The sequence below is a fragment of the Propithecus coquereli genome, unplaced genomic scaffold (assembly GCF_000956105.1).
Source record: "Propithecus coquereli isolate 6110/MARCELLA unplaced genomic scaffold, Pcoq_1.0 Scaffold644, whole genome shotgun sequence".
NCBI classification, from domain to species: Eukaryota; Metazoa; Chordata; class Mammalia; order Primates; family Indriidae; genus Propithecus; species Propithecus coquereli.
Window position 1 is genome coordinate 171,619 of NW_012152441.1, and position 17,353 is coordinate 188,971.

At 53.5% G+C, this 17,353-nt stretch overlaps 1 protein-coding gene across 1 annotated transcript in view; it reads left to right on the forward strand.

Annotated features, from left to right (window-relative positions):
• The window catches only part of UMODL1 (uromodulin-like 1), a 59,843-nt gene extending 50,528 nt beyond the window's left edge, over window positions 1–9,315 (forward strand). Inside the window, exons 21-22 of the mRNA XM_012659979.1 lie at window positions 564–648; window positions 9,109–9,315. Coding sequence (XP_012515433.1) covers window positions 564–648; window positions 9,109–9,290 — 267 coding nt within the window. The 3' untranslated portion in view covers window positions 9,291–9,315. The remainder of the gene's footprint in view (window positions 1–563; window positions 649–9,108) is intronic.
• Window positions 9,316–17,353: the final 8,038 nt, after the last annotated feature.

The window sequence follows — 17,353 nt, forward strand, 5'->3', positions numbered from 1 at the left end:
CATTGTCTTCTCTCAGTGCATGTCTGCACTGTGTCCAAGTGAAGACATGGGCCATATTGGATTAGAATCCACCCTAATGACCTCATCTTAACTGGACATCTGTAAAGACCCAGTTTTTAAATAAGGTCACATTCACAGGTACTGGGGGTTAGGACTTCAATATCGTTTTGGAGGACAGGTTGCGCCCATCACAGGTATATAGTAGCAGATTCCACAGTGTCACTGAGCCAGGAGGCCTCTTCTGTAGGGCAAAGGCATCAGGAGGAGCATGAGGCTGTAGTAGCCTCTGGACAATGCAGAGGGACTCAGAGCTGTGACCAAGACACGGGCCCTGAGGATATAAGGGCCTTTCTCCAGCTTGCTGCTCTCGGGTACCCCCTTCCTCCAGCCCCCCGCTGCCCGGCCCCGCCAGGTCTGCACTCCCCTGTCTAACCACATCCGCCCAGTAACTCGATACTGCAGCGGGATGCACGGTTATGACTCAGCTATTTGTCCCCATGGTGACTTACACTTCCACGAACATTGTTCGACTAATTGGAAGTTTCTCTCCTTTAAAAAAACAGGATTGCAACGATTTTCGGCTCCTGAAAAGTAGTGACAGCTCTGCTACACACCAGACATCCTGGGGACCCCTCCTTCGGTCTGAAGGTGAGTTGATGACTTGGTCTAGACAACTAGAAAAACGATGCAACCAATTCCATTTCACCAGCACGTGAACCAAAAAGCAACTACGTACTTTGAAATGTGAAATACGAGATTTTCCTGAATGACTTGTAGTGGTGGAAATGACAGTAGCTAATACTCGTCGAGAGCCCACGCGCCAGTGTGCGCTGAGTTCTTTACGTGCGGGATGTGATGTGCCCCTCCCATTAGCACTATGGAGTCAGGCCCATTATTATCCCATGTCGCAGATGAGCAGACTGAGGCTTTGACAGCTCAAGCACAAGTTTAACTAATGCAATGTTTTGAGCAGCATAACATGAAGCCAGGGAGATTTTCTGACACTGCATACACACATGGAGTGGGTTGCTGAGAGGAAGGACCTGCAGCTCTAACCAGGCAGGATCAAGTTCTGGGTATGCCTCAGAGTACAAGTGCATGGAAGAGCTGTTTTATTCAGAAGATGCCAAGAAATGGCATTTCTGTTCCACCTCAGTATAAAACTTCCATCCGCCAATTACATCGCATGTGTTTCCAAAACTCAGAATCGATTTTCCAGGAAAACATTTCCTTTTCTATATGATCCATCCAATTGTTTGGGAAAAAATACCGGTTTGAGGGAAATTGTGTGCGTGGGGTATTCAGACGGACACGGCCACAATCCTCCAGCTACTGCATGTCAGGAGGTCCCCGTTCTCTTTGCCATGTGCCCTGCCTACCCCATGATGCCGTTGTGAGCATCCAACGCGGCCACAGCAAAGCAGAACCCTGTGGGGCTACGCTGTGTGGGGCTGAACCTGGGCTCCGTGGATTCCAAACCTGGCTCTGACACTTCACGATAATTGTGTGACTTTGGCACGTATGTGTGAATGGTGCCCTGTTTGTCTCGTATGTGAAATGGGGACAGTGGCAATTCCTACTTTACTCAGGCCTGGCCCGTGGACGTCACCGGGTGTGTGTCAGTTGTCATTTGTAGCCAGCAAGCGCTACACTGCATGACCAGTGCGGGGGACGCCGGTGTGCTAAGGTGTAACTGGGCAGGCTCGGGAACAAGACTATGATCATTCACTTGTTCGTCATCCTTCCTCACTGTGCCGTTAGCTTTCGCTTGATCCGTGACCGTCATGCGAACACACAGAAAGATCATGTACACACGGAATCTCCCAGCTGGGGGGCTTCACTGCATTTTGTAGTATATTAACAGAAACACTGTTGGGGACCGCAGGGGCGGAAAGAGCCTGGCAGACGGGCTCCCTCAGGACCTCGCCTCTGCCCCGCCCCCGCGCACCCACACTCGGTCCCCGCCATCACTGTCACTTCCACTTTAGGGAGGAGATGAGGACAACTCGGAGGTCTGGGGGGTGTCTGTACGCTCACACAGCTGGCACCTGGACCGGGGGCTTCAGAGTGCAGATGCCACCTGCTTGTGACCATCCTCCCCTCTGTCCCCAAGGGGCCGGGCTGGCTTTGCTTTGAGCCCTCGCACCAGATGTGCGGTGTCCTGGGTTACCGTAACAAGGGACCACAACCTGGCTGGCCTAAAACAAGAGATTCATTCTCTCGCCGTGCTGGAGGCCAGAGGTCCCAAATCAAGGTATCGGCGGCACCCTGGCCCCCTGAAAGCTGCAGGGAGGATCGTCCCCCGCCTCCTCCCAGGCTCTGTGGGTTGCAGCTGATCTTTGGTGCACGGAGGCTGCGGCCACATCACCCCTGTCTCTGTCTCCGTCTTCACGCGGCCTCTCCCTGCGTGTCTGAGGTCACACAGCCGTCTCTCCGCAGGACGCCGGTCATACTGCGCTGGGGCCGGCTGCTGCAGTCTGACCCCAGCTACAGGAATCGCATCCACACCGTTCTGTTTCCGAATAAGGCCACACGCCGCAGTACCGGGGGCTAGAATGTCAGCGCATCTTTTCTGGGGGAACGCAATTCAACGCATGGTAGCGTGCACTGCGGTTTGGGAAGACTCCCTCTGGGCGCCCTCCCTGAGCGTGCGCGGCCGACACGTAACACGTCAGCATCAGCAGTCTCGCACTGAGCTTCTGGAAATCTCCACGGCGGCTGCTTCACTGGACGCCCCGAGGTCACACTCATTAGAGGGTAGAGGGTCTGAGGCTCAGTCCATGGAGTGCTCAAACGCCCCCGCAGGAAGGGTCTAGAACAATGACGGAGGTCAGTTTTTGTTCCCTCAGACTTCGCCAGTCAAGCCTAATGAGCAGACTTAACTAGCCGCACCACGGGACTCACCATCCTCAGCAACAGCTGAGTGTTGAATCAGGCCACCTGCAGACCCTGTGACCCCAAACCCCAGAGACCCCTGTTTTTATCTCAATAAATAAGACACCTTTTATCTCAGACACTAGCCAAGCGACTCTGCAGTCCCAGCGAAGTTATCAGAAACCCCCTTCATTCCACAACCCGCTATGGAAGCCCTTGCCCTCACCCACTCAGTGAGACAATTCGAGACTGTTTCTCCACTTCTCCCGACAGACGTCTTTTGTATTAAATTTCCTTTCTTCCTTGGCAATCCTCGTTGTCTCAATAATTGGCTCTTCGTGCGGAGAGTGAAGGGACCTAGGCTGGACCCTTTTGGGGGTTTGGTAACAATTTGGTGGGCTCATCTGGGATTGTGTTGCTTGTGGCTTGGTGACAGCGCAGTGGGGAGAATTCCTAAAGCCTCCCAGCACTGCCCGCTGTGTTTTTGCTGGAGGTCGGTCTTGGTTTCTCCCACCAGCTTGGTGTCACCACCTTCAACGCATCCCCGCTTGCCTCGGAAGAATGGATCTCTGAATTTCGGCTTTGTGTCTGGGTGGGTGAGAGCTATTTGAAGGTGCCACACAGGCAGAGATGCCCCTCTGAGATCGGGGAATTCCGAGGGGCACTCCTGTTTGTGAGACTGGAAACTGACGTAAGTGTCTTGATTTGGCACTCCCAGGACTGGCTAGGCGGGAATGCGGTTTGTCTGAAGCCTCTGTTTACATTGAGTGTTTATCTGCAGTGGTGTGTGATATGTCATTGTAGAGTCTGTTAAGTTCTCTGTCTCTATTTTCTTTCCTGCTTACTTTGAATTTGCTGTTGCTAAGTTCACAGCCCAAGGTCTAGGAGGTTGAAAGACACCTTCAATGGTAGTTTCTCTTGTGGCAGGTTCTAAGGTCTGAGAGGTTAAATGACCCCTCTGTCCTGAGGTCTGGAGGATATGAAGACATCTCTGTCCTAAGATCTAAGAGATTGAAAGACGTCTCATCCATGGAGGCACCTGGTTGAGAGGCAGAGATGCCCATGGTTGGAAAGGGAAAGAGAGGGATGGGAACATAATGTCTATGGACTTATGTGGAACTGCAGAGGGTCTCACGACACAGAAGCTATTGAAACATTGTGTGCATGTGTATGTGTGTGTATTGTTATGTTATGTCTACATGGTACCACCCTGGCTTATGAAGGAGCGCTCATAAATTAAGTAGATAAGCCCATATGCTTTTTCGGTTCACATGAATTTAGTAATCTTTGGTAGATAAGCTTCCTACCATCTGATATTAACAGCACTGTTAGGGATTTAAAGCTGCCAGAGGAGCCGTAGTCACAAGAGCTTAAATCAAATTGGAGGCTTCAGCTTTCCCTTTGGTCTTGCTACACATGAGTTGGAACATGTTTTGAGCTTACTTGAATACTTGTATTTTTTTTCTTGGTAGGTTTTAAGTTTAAAAGTAGTAATTAAACTTGTATTTTGTGATTGTTTCTTGGTCTGTGTTTTAAAATCCTTTTCCCCAATTTTTTTTGTGAAGGTATTTAGATATTGAATTTGTTTAGGCATTGAATGATTTTTGTTAAAGGTACAATTAATCACATTCATTGTATCAAAGCTATAAAAGTGGTTAACAGGAAAATAACTTGATTCGTCTAACATTTGAGTTTTCATAAGTAATCTAAACTGTTAAATGAGAAAAATGCAAATGAGATAAATGATTATGAGTAAAATTTTCCTAAAAATTATAAGATGGCATAGAGTCACGTGTTCCCCTGTTCAAGGTACTGGTCTTCTAGTTTCTAGTTCTTTCATAACGTCCACTCTCGATCCCAGACACACTGTTCTTACGTCTGATTAATTCGAGCAAAGAATGTTTTTCTTTACCTTTCGGTAACTGGCCAAGAAACAAAGATTTTATGTTTTATCAAGATAATTCCTATGTTCTTATTCGGTTTTTGATTACTTGGGAAAACTGAGCTTTAAAAAGTCAAGGTTTTTACCTGCATCTATCTATCTTTCTGTGTTGCCTTTAAAGTCTTTTGATCATCACTCCTCTTTAAATGAATTGCTATTATTTTACAATGACCTGTGATTCTGTTTTGATAAAATGTTTTGAGATAATTTAGATGGTTTTAAAAATAGCCTGATCTCGATCATTATTTGAAGGTCTAAGGATTGATGTTGAAGGTTTATTCAATACTCTCTAATGATAGGTGATGTCATGTCAACAAATTTTATTTTGGGATGTTGGTATTTTAGAAAGACCTAATTAATTTACATCTTTAAGCAGATGTGTTCTAAAACTTCTATTGTAGTTACAGAACTTAGAAAAGATGTTACGTTATTGAGAATAGCAAGTCTTCCTAACATCTTTGCCTAAATTAAGTCTCTGACTTACTCTCCTCCTTCTCTGAGAGCAGTCCTGAAAAATCTGGGGACATGGCCTCTCCCTCCGGTACCTGCCAGGGTGCACAGTTTGGCTGGGGTCCTCCTCTGTTCCTAGCAGGGCAATTTCCTTTATGGCAGGTCCCCACAGGGGCATCAAATGAAAACAGACAACCTTCTGGACTAACGTGGATTTATAGAAATAAGACAAGAGGCAGATGAGAATCCATTAGCCTTTTTAGAAAGAATTTTAGAAGCACACAGATGTAGACCCAAAGAACCCTGCAAACTCAAGACTGATTAACAGAACCTTTATTGGTCAAAGCACTTGGTACCCAGCAAAAGTTACAAAAATTGGAAAGTGGCTCAACCTTGCCAATATCTCACCTGGCTGAAGTAGCCTATGGGGTTTTTCAGACTAAAGAACAAAAGGAAAAAATGCACGGAATGAAATAGCAGGCTAAGTTTGGGGCAGCAGCCCTGGAAGAGGAAGGTCACCGGAGGAAGGGCCCAAGCTGGGGGGTGGGGGAGGCTGCCCTGCAACTGGCCCGGCTGCATGGGGAAGACAGAGACTGACAGGACCCCAGGGCTCCCCCAGACCTCCCAGAATTACAACCAGTAATCAACATCTCCCACCCGGAGCCCAGGGTAACAATTAAGGTGGGAGACAGACTGGGATTTTTTGATATTAGGGATGAGAAATTCTTTCCGGAGTGCGCTCTCCCACTGCCGGGTCCTGTTAAAACCAGGAATTTCTCCCTCCCCACTCAGACAGTGCCCGTTAGAGCTTCAAGCTAAGGAGGGTCTTCAACCCTACTTTCAGCCTTTTTGGAATATGGCTGCTTCTGACTTGTTGTCTCCTTACAACACCCCCGTTCTGCTGGTTCAAAAATGTGGAACCCAGGAAAACTGGTTTGTTCAGGATCTAAGGCCACCCTTTAGGGGTGTCCCAGGTCTGCTCTCTGCCAGAATCCCACCTGCTGCTTACTGGAGGGGACGGTGGGAAGATGATGTCGTGGGCTGTGAGCAGTGAAGCTGAGAAAAAGCGAGTCCTACAAGACATACCACGGGAAGGAAAACTAAAGAGCGACCACACCAGGCAGGGTGGAAACACTAATGCGTCGGGAACGGAAAAGGCCAAATGCCGAACATGGAGAAACAGTGAACTGGCTCTTGGGTACAAAAATAATTAGATTGCAGTGTAGATTTCTAGCTGCTCCTGAGCCTGCTGGGATGGTGATTTTCGGCTGATTTTGGCTGCAGATGGTGCAGATCAGAGCAGCCCCTCCTGCTGTCGGCCCCTGTCAGCTCCTGGGGTGCAGGCTCAGTGCCCCAGATTTTCATAAAATGTGGCTAGATTTTTGATTCATGTCATGAGTGTGAACCAAGAAACCAGCGTAACCTGGGACAAAGCACTGTCCCCTGCCCTGCTGAGAATTCACATGGGCCCCAGGAGCAAGGCAGCTCTTAGCCCCTCTGAGATTTTGGTGGGAAACCACCCCTGGGGGCCGCTCATCAGGTGCAGTCTGAGAATTGCCTGCCCCTGGCAAGGGCAGCTCATTCATACGTAACACGGCTGGGTGACATGCTAACTAGTGGCTCCGAGCCGGGAGACTGAGCACTGCTTAAAACGTGGAGGAACCAACACCTGAAGGTCAGCTGAAGCCACGTGGGCTGGCCCCTTTGGGGTGCTCCTGACCACCCACTCATCAGTCAAGCAAGTGGGTGAGATTTGCCCCTCTGACCCGAACAGAGAACCACGCCGGCCCTGTCCTGTGAGCCGTAAGCCATCTTCAGTTTCTTCGAACCAGGCCTCCTAGCAAGGGAATAAGGTGTGTGGGGCCGTGAGTCCTTCAGGTCACAGGCCCGACACTTTCGCTCTTACTCATCCCCCAGCCGTGTCCCACGTCGGCAGGACGCAGCCAGGTGGAACGACGACGATTCCGCCCATCGCAGAATGAACAAATAGAAGGGGAGATTGTAATCGGCCTTGCAAAATGAACCCCTCCCAAATTAATTTTTGTTCCCTGAACTTTACCCATCGAGTCCAACAACCGGACTTAACTAGCCTCCCCTCTGGACTCACCACCCGGCACTAACGGCTGGTTCTGAAATCAGACCACCTGCAGGCCCTCCGCCTCCAAACCCCGTGCAGTCTGACCTGCGTTCCGCAGCCCGCTATAAGGCCCCTGCGCTTAGGCTGTCGGTGACAGGGACTGGAGACTGTTTCCCCTGGTGGACGACTCTCACACTAAGTTCCCTTCCCTCCACGGCAGTCCTCCTTGTCCCAGTAACTGGCTCTTCGTGCAGCGAGCAACCGGACCTAGGCTGGACCCCTTCGTGGGCTCAGCAACAACGTGGTCCCGCTGTACACCCCCACACGCGGTTCACGCGGTTTGCGCCGCAGGAGTGGAGCCCCCTCCAACAGCAGACACACTGCTCGATGGGCCGCGCTGCTATGGCGGTGTGGCATTGAAATAAACCATTCTTGGTGCGTGCTGTCTCTGACTAATCTCACCATTGGTGTCAACCTTTCCTGGACCGTGGTGACCAGTCAGCGGGCAGCACTGGCCCGTGGACCCACTGCGAGCAGCCCTGAGTCGTGAGTCATTTAGGAGCTGCACGTAATAGAAACCCATCTGGGGAGACAGCCACCAAACAGGGCTCTGTCCTTCCCAGGCCACAGTCTGGGGCTGGCTCGGGGTCAGCAGGGGCCTGTCTCCTTCTGCCTTTCTGCTTCCGCATGCGCAGTGTGGACAGCCCCCTGTGCTGGCAGGATGGCCCCTCCCTGGAAGCACGAGGAGAGGGCCACCGTCGTGCTCCTGGAGGCCGGATTTAGGGGCCGGCCATGCAGGAGGTGTCTGGGGAAGCCGGCCAGGGCCTGGGGGCCTTGGGTTCCTTGGGAGGCTCTGGCCTCCCCCAGCTGGGGGCGAGGTTCCCTGCCCCACTGTGTCCCTCTCTCTGCAGGACGGGCTTGTCCAGTTCCAACAGCAGGAGGGGCTGCTCTGATCTCACCATCTACAGCCAAAATCAGCTAAAAAGCCCTCTTCCCAGGAGACTCAGGAGCAGCTGGAAATCTATACTGAAGCCTAATTATTTTTGTACCCAAGAGCCAGTTCATTTTTTCTCCACGTTCAATATTTTGACCTTTTCTGTTCCTGAAGCATTAGTGCTTCCACCCTGCTTGGTTTTGTTCGTTCATCTGTTGACGGGCATCTGGGCTGTTTGCACCTTTTCGCTAAGTGGGTGATTACCATGAACATGGGGCTACAGGGAGCTGTTTGAGTATCTGTTCTCAACTCTTTTGGGTCCACCCTCTCCTGTGTTTGTGTTGCTCTCCTGAGTTTGGGGACCATGTGTAGGCGCAGCCTGTGTGCCCCAATGTGGGATCTGGCCGGTCTCTCCCCCTCCTCCCAGGAGAACCTGTTGCTCCCACATGGCCCCACCCTCTTGCCAAGGCTTGTCCCAGGATGCTGGGCAGGCTGAGCTGTCTTCACTGCTGTGCTCTCCTGGGCTTTGGACACCCGCCTCGTCATCTCTGGTAACCCTCAGGTACACGGGCGCACACCCGCCTCGTCATCTCTGGTAACCCTCAGGTACACGGGCGCACACCCGCCTCGTCATCTCTGGTAACCCTCAGGTACATGGGCACACACCCACCTCGTCGTCTCTGGTAACCCACAGGTACACGGGCGCACACATGGGCCTCACTTCCCGGTACTTGGGGGCAGTCAAATCCAGATAGCATGTGGAGAGCTTGCTCTGTTCCGGTTCCTCCTGGTCTGGCCAGACTCCCACCTTGTGCCTGTCCCACCCTCCAGGTGAGTCTCCAGGTGCAGAGCCAGGCCTGGGCGCCGGCTACGTCGTCCTCATTGCGGTGGCCGTCCTCGTCCTGGTGGCAGGGGCAGCCGCCCTTCTGATCATGCGCTACCGGAGAATGAATGGAAAATACAACTTCAAGGTCCGGTTCGACAACTTCAGCTACCGCGTGTTCTCCGAATGAGAGTCCCGCCGACTCAGAGGTGGGTTCGGGGGAGAGTGTCTGGTACAAGCCCCGCCTCGGCCACCCTGGTGACGGCAGAGCGGGTTTTGGCAAAGGGTGGATTTGTGTGTGTGCACGCATGCCGTGTGGCCCTTGCTGGAGGTGTGTCCTCCCTCCCGAGAAAGCGGCAGGAGCAGTGAAGGAGGGAGAAGGACAGGTGGGCGGTCGCGATAGGTTCTATGGCTTACACAGCCGCTGGCCCCACGGAGCCAGGGGCGGCGCCACGGGGCTGAGAGCAGGACTGTGGCCTCTGCCTCACATCCCAACTCTGACACCCACTTGCTGGGCAGCCTGGGCAAAGTGCTAGGCCTCTCGCTGCCTCGGTCTCCTCACTCGTAAAAGAAAGCGTGTGATGGCGGTCCTCACCACACAGAGCAGTGTGAGAACCGAACGAGGAGATGCGCAAAAGGCCATTCCACGAATGCTGACCCGTCCTGCGGTTGTCCTCGGTCCTGTGTCCCCGAAAGCTAGCACTCACGGGGGAGCATCATTCCTGCTGTGGATGCCACAGGGGGTGCCCCACACCGCACGCTGCCCTGGCCAGCAGCCACAAGCCAAGTTTTCAGAACTCTGAGGATGAAGATGCTTTTCCAGGTGCCCCGTAGACTGTTCAATTTCTGGACCTGCGTACAGCTCACCGGGAATGAGCGACATGCAGTTTGGAGTGCAGCATTGTTAGCGTGGACCTTCGGTGGGAAACGCCGAGACTGTTATTTGGGTGAAGATTTTGAGGTTTAGAGACAAGGAGAGGGAAGACCGGGAGCCACGTGCAGCAGTGCTGTGTGGCTCCTCCAGGCGCTCTCGGAGGTGCAGGTGGCTGGGGAGGTGACAGTGCCTGGGGTGGACTCGGCGCTGGGGCTGGCCCAGATGTCAGGTCCACCCCCTGACCTGGCAGGAGCAGCGACTCGGGAGGCAGCAGGGAACAGTGCTGTCAGCGTCCTCGGGCGGTGTTTCCTCGCAGATGACACAGGTTCGTTTTTCTTGTGCTCGCTCCCCACTTCTCTCGCAAAAGCCGCTCTGTGTGAGGAGACTGCTTCACAGGAACTTCACGTGGGGAAACAGCCCGCTCCTCCCCAGGCCTCGCTTCCCCGGCCACACGGCGGAGGCAGCGCCGGGCACGTCCCCGTTACCGGGTCGCCTCGCTCGCCTGCCTCTGCCAAGGCCACGGAGCAACTTCCCGGCCCCTCCCCAGCGTCGGCGTGACAATGCCAGTCTCTTCACACCCCTGCTAGCTGCGGCGCTTGCAGACTGTGGGAGAGATTTTTCCCTTAGCGCTCGCTCGGCACCCTGTTCCCTGTAGAAACAGACGGCTCTCCCGCCAAATTAAACCTCACTGTGTGAGGGTCTCTCCCGGCCTCTCTTTACCCCACCCCAGGAAGCACCCTCCATGCCAAGATCTCAAAAGAGCAATGTTCTAGATGCCTTCTAATGGTGGGAGGGTGGGTCGGGGAAGGGTTGGTGCATCCAAGCAGCACCACCAAGCCGTGGGGAGGCCGTGCGTGCTCCTGCTGGGCTTCCTCCCTGCACCTCCCACACCCGAGCCGCTTCCTGCCCAGCGCCTGCCCCTGTTGCTGCATTGAGTTCTCTCTCTGTCCCCTCAGAACAGGCTCTCAGGAGAGAAACCATGTTTCTACTGATAATAGCAAATGCCCCAAGAGTGCTGACTAAGGGGTGCACGTTGGGCACTGCTCTTAGCACCATATGTATATCAGTGCATTTAACTTGCCCAGCGATCCCGTGAGGTTGCCTTGTTGTTATCATCCCAATGTGACAGATGGGATCAGAGGGGTGGGTGTCCTGGGACATGTAACCTGGAAGTGGCAGAGGTGGGATTGGATCCAAAGAATATGACTCTGGGGTCAGCTCTCTTAGCTGCTACGCTCAGTGCCTTTTTATACTAGTGCGCACATGACTGATAGGTGTTTAGAACACCACCCCTTGGCTTTCCTGCTTGTCAGAAACCTGGGGAGTTTGTATTCTAACAGTTCAGTAAGGCTCCATTCCCCAACGCCCGGGCCGAGGGTGGGTACCAGTCCGTGGCCTGTTAGGAACCGGGCCACACAGCAAGAGGTGAGCGATGGCAAGTGGGTGAAGCTTCATCTGTATTTACAGCCACTCGAATCACCGCGTAAGCGCTGCCTCCTGTCAGATCAGCGGCGACATTAGATTCTCGTAGGGGCGCTATCTAATGCCTGATGGTCTGAGGTGGGGCTGAGGCGGTGATGCTAGCGCTGGGGAGCGGCCGCAAATACAGATTATCATTAGCAGAGAGATTCGGCTGCATAATCAATGTGATGGGCTTGAATCATCCCACCCCTCCCCCACCGCCCATCCGTGGAAAAATTGCCTTCTATGAAACGGGTCCCTGGTGCCAAAAAGGTTGGGGGCCACTGCTGTAAGGGATCCACAATTCTCCCAGTGGGGCGCCAGGCATCCGTGGCAGGGCGCGGCTGCTGTGGTCAGGAGGGAGCCTTTGCAGGACACCTGAAGTGTCCCGGGGAGGCAGCCGCTGCTCCACCCTGCTCTGGGTCCTCGGCCACCTCTGAGGGCCCCACATGCAGTGAGGGGCAGCAGGAGAGTTCAGTTCATCCGTACACTCTGATAATGAAAAATAAATAAGCCTCCTCACCTTGGTACCATTCAGCCTCTGGGCTGGGGCCAGTGGGTTTGGGTCGTGAAGACCAATCCCCTCACCAGCCCCGTCAGGAGACACTGTCAGTACCAGCCTGCCCCTGCAGCGGCCTGCGAAGCGCCCTTCCTCCTCATCAGGCAAAGGGGGCAAGAGGCTGCCCCGGCCAAGGCCACGTTCCCTGTGCTCAGCTCTGTGAGCTCTTGAGACAGCAGATGTTTGAACCTCAGCCAAGTGTGGTAGACACTGGCGCCATCCCTAAAATGCCCCGGCTGCAGCACCCTTCTCCAAAAGGCGCCTGCCACGCTGCCCATGCTGGGCGACTTCAGCAGAGCAAGTGCCACCCGCCGAGGACCTGATTCTGCGGAAGTGAGAGGGACGCCTGTGTCAGCTTCATCTCAGCCCCGGCTCCTCCGGGACCCCTGTTAGCCAATGTGCACATCATTCCGGGCCCCGGAACCCCCACAGCAAACACAGGGCCAGGGCTGGCGCCAGCCATCTCCCGGGGTAGAGGTAAAGGGAATGTCAGTGACTTTTACTTAGTATTTAAAATGCGAACCCCAAGAACAAGGCCAACACTTGTCCTGCTAAATTTCTAAGGAAATCGGGTGGGTCGGGGTCAGGTCAGGCTGGACGGCCCCTCTCCTGGAAATTAAAACATCCGAGGGAACACTGGCCTTTTCTTTTCTCGTTCTCCTGGGCTTCTGTCTCCCAAAGTGAAAACTGTCTATAACTGGTTCTGAAGTTCCTGCAAAAATCTGCTTTTTGAGGAAGATCAGCTGCCAGCGCCTGCCCGTACCCCGCCCCCGCCATGACAGGTCAGCACCTGAGCAGCCCCACGTGGGCTCTCTACCGACAGGTGCAGGGGCCCAGGTGTGCTCGTGGGCTCACGTGTCTACAGCACCCACGGCTGTCGCGCTCGCCGAGACCAGGCACAGCCTCCTGGCCCCTTCCTCTGCGCCTTCCGGGAGTCGCTGCCCTTCTGTTTTGGGTGTGATCTGTCCCTGTCCAGTCAGGGCAGATGTCAGTGCTTTGGTTGGTGGTTCCCTCCCCCAGCCGTGCTCCTGGGGCTCCTCTGTGAACTTCGCCTTTCCTGCGGGCTGACCCAGTGACCTCCTTCCCCATGCAGGTCGCCGTGAGTCAAGCTCGGTTCTTAATCCATCAAACGGTGACAGGAGTCTGCTCCAGCTGCACGCCGCACCCACGCTTGGGTGAACCCTGGGGAGGGCGAGGACAGCCTCACCCTCCCCGGAAGGCCCACCATCCTGGAGGTCCAGCCAGGTGGAGGAGGGGGCCGTTGGAGGTGTGGGGTGCCTGGGCTCCAGACACGGATCCTCAGACCTGGCACACGTGTCATTCTGCCGCCACCCCAGCCACCCCCACCCAGACCTCCCAAACTGGTCATGTGACCCCCGCCCCCCGCAGCCCAGGCTTATGTGCCATTGGCTTCCATCGCCCAGCGCACTCGCTGCTGTAAGGGATCCACCGGCATCCCACTGGCACACACATCACGCTTCACATTCTCAGAGACACGGGACAGTGCTCTTGAAGCTCTTATAACAATAGGTCAGCCTTATAAATGCATTGCTGATGGTGTCTTTAGTAGATACGTATGTGCGCCTTAACTTTTCTCCTGCATCCCGAGACACTGTTTCTATTTACACAACAGTGACTGAAAAGTCACTCTATTAATATGGAAATCTTTTAAATCAGTAGAAATAAAATAATATATGCACATAGATAGCACTCTTTTACATTTTTCCAAGCGTTTTCACGCATTTGTTCAAGCACGGGGGAGGTACATTCTCCCATTACACAATGAAACCAGAGGAGTGGGAGAGTTACGTGCTTACTTAAGGTCACAAAATGAATTAATGGGAAAATGGGTCTAAATCTAAGTATTTTAGTCTAGAGTTTTCTTCATTATACTAAGCTAAGAGGTAATGCTTTTTGCTTTATTTGAAATAGATTAGAATTATATTAGATAACTCACACCTGAAAGTATAGTGTTTTTCCTCAATGAGCTTAGAATTATAACGTGGTCTCGGCTTGTAATTCAGGATTAATTTCATTGACTGTAATTAACTGTCATCGACACAGAACATTTGGGGGAAGGAGTGTTTTGATTTACTGGATATTCTCAGAGTCGGTAAAGAATCGCAATGTGTGGTATGTGGGGGATAACAAATTCTAATCAGGTAGAATAAATTGCACATGATCTGAAATGTGGTCAGCTGTGTTGGATGCTCCATTTGCCTTGGTTCCCATCACCTGCTCGCTGAGCACCCGCCAAGAGCTGGTGCCGTGCTGGGCATTCTGGGAAGACCGGGAGTGTGTCTCTGGTTCTTCCTGAGTCACATCAGCTGCTCTGACATCAGCTGAGGACCTTACCCTTGCCTTTCTTGAAAAAGAGAGTGAAATATTCAATCAACCCAGGTCTTCCACCCCATGAGTGTGTGGCTTCTTGGGTTTCAGATAAAGTAGTCGATGTATATTTTAAAGCTCCATCTTTCAGACTTCATATACAGTTATCACATAATCTTAATAAACATGCCATGTCCATTCACTTGTGTTTTCTGTAATAAAGAAAGGTGGTCTCCCCTCTTCTGACCTCTCCCACCCCAGTCTCTTCTTCCACAAATACTTCACTGAGCACTCACAGTGCACCAGGCCCAGAGCTCCGTACCATGGACCAAGTGGTGAGAGAGGGGGACCAAGGCTTGCCCTCACAGAGCACGCGGTCTGGTGGGAGAAGGGGATACCCAGATTGATAGACAATGGAACCACAGTAAGTGCTGAGAGCAGTGAGTGCTTGTGTGCTGTGAGGTGCCCCTGACCTGGTCCCTCCATCTACCCACCTAACCATCCATCCATCCATCCAACCATCTACTCAACCATCTACTCAACCCTTTACTCAAACATCCATCCATCCATCCCTTCACCCACACACCCACTCATCCATCCATTCACCCACCAACCCAACTATCCATCCATTCGTCCATCCATCCATCTACTCAACCCTCCACTTAGCCATCCATCCATCCATCCATACATACATTCAGCCACACACCCACTCATCCATCCATTCACCCACCAACCCAACTATCCATCCATCCATCCTTCCATCCATCCCTCCCTCCAACCACCCATTCACCCATCCACTCAACCATCCATCCATCCATCCTCCAACCAAGGAATGTTTATTGAGTCCCAGTTCGTATGCTGACATTAGGAAGACAAGAAGAATGAGGTAGAGTCCTTGCCCTCAAGTATTCACAATCTATCTGAAGAAAAGCCTCTTGGATCAATAAAGCCAGGAAAGTCTCAGGAGGGAGGGAGAGAAAGAAACAGAAAAACGCACATGTGTGCATGTGGGTGTGCGCGTGTGTTCACATAACTTCAATGGGAGGGCTTTGGGATGCCACGGTGTCACAGCTGCTGTGTAGGAATGTTCTCAGTCTGCATATTGCTTGGAGTTTAAATCCTCCCATCCTAGACTCTTTCTGCTGGCATGGCTTAAGGCATGAAATCAAGTATATTGAAACAGAAGGAAGAAGGGAGGGACCCAGGGTGGCCCTTGAACATCTGTAATTCCTCTCCAATGCAGATATCAGCCCCGGGTTATGTAGTGCACAACCTGTGAGGCCAGACTACAGGGCTTTGGTGACTCCCCAGAAGATCCCCTCACAGACTAAGTGGGTGACGTGGGTCCTGGCTGTGAAGGGGGGCAGATTGTGTGAGAGCTGTGCGTGTACTTTGCAGACATTTCCTATACAATTCTAATTATAAGCCTTTCACACATGGTGGTCCTCACTTCACAGTCCAGGAAGTGGGGACAGTGTGCAGCTTTTCTAAAGTCAAACGGCTGGTCAGCGGAGGAGCTGGAAGTTAAACCCAGCCCATCTGGCTGTAAAGTCCGTGCCACCCTCTGCTTGCTGTGGGGAATGGGAAGGAGGCCGTGCAGACCTGGGAACTCAGAGTATCTCTCGGTGTGGAGAGATGGCTCAGGGGCTCCCAAAGGCTGCTGGGCCTCAGGCTGCTGGGGTCCTCTGTCCCTGGGGCTCTCACATTCAGACACCACTTGGGACCCCGATCTTCCTGGCCCAGGATCTCTGTGACTTGCTCTGTAGCACAGAGTCTCATGGAGGAGGGTCTGATGGAGGTGGAGGGTCGGATGGAGGAGGGTCTGATGGGGAAAGGTCTGATGAGGTGGAGGGCCTGATGGAGGGGGTCTGGTGGGGGAGGATCTCATGGAGTAGAGTCTGATGGCGGAGGATCTGATGGAGGTGGAGGGTCTGATGGAGGAGGGTCTGACAGAGGTGAGTCTGCTCCAGGGGGAGAATCACCAGGGCTTTCCCAGGGCCTGTGGCCCAGGTTGCAGCTCTCCACACTGGCCACTGGATGGCGGCATAAGCCAGAGTCCGTGCTGGGAGCCGCGAGGTCCCTTTCGTTTCTGCTGCAACAGCAGCCCTGGCTTCTGTTTGCTCTTCCACTGGGTTTGAGCCTCTTGACTGCATGTAAATACGTGTCTGAAATCGTTCCGCAGGCCTGCAGGGTCCGAGGCACGTACATGCCCAGTGGTGCCCGTGAGGCCCTGTAAAGAGCCCACAGAGTGACGCTGCTCTTCCAGGGTGGGACACGCCGAGTTGTTTAGCAGCGTGGGACGAAGGCGTCTGCGTGGGCCGCGCAGTGTGGACGTCTGCCCTCCCACGTGGATTTCCCCAGAGAGGGAGACACCTTCTTTCCCCCACCTTCCCATTTGTGGGAGAACACGGGCAGACAGAGAAGGTGACTCAGAAAGGCGGCGGGGACCTGGCGGCGCCCAGGTGAGATGCTCGCAGCTCAGGAGACGGCCTGCGCGTGTGGGAGGGACGCCCCAATGCCCGGGGCACCTCTGTCTGTTTTGGAGGGTGACAGAGTCCTCCAAGATAATCAAATAAGCAACAAAGCCAGCAGTGAGTATCCGGGAAGGTACCGCGCGCTGTGAGGCGTCGCACAGGAGGGCCAGGATGGAGCTCCCTAATCTTGTCTCCAGCCGTGAGCAGGTGGTTACGATCCCTCTGTCATCCGAGCCCCTGTGTTGGCCCTGAGAGGGAACATTAAACTTCTGCTGTTGACTCCCGGGCCCTTCCCACACCACGTCCCTGTCCCTTGAGGGAATGGGCAGCTCCTGCCCGCGGTGCTCCTGCCTGGCCCCGGCTCTGCCTGCCGTGGGGCAGGGCTGAGTCGCAGGCGCCTGTGAGGACCCAGGACGGTGCTGGCCCAGCACGCGAGCTTCCCAGGTGATGAGACGCAAATGCTGCAGAAGCAGTCGCGGAAGCGGCGGCGCCGTGGCCACGGGGGCCACGGGCCACACTGCTTTGATGGCGGGATTTCTAGCCCTTGTGCTCCGTGA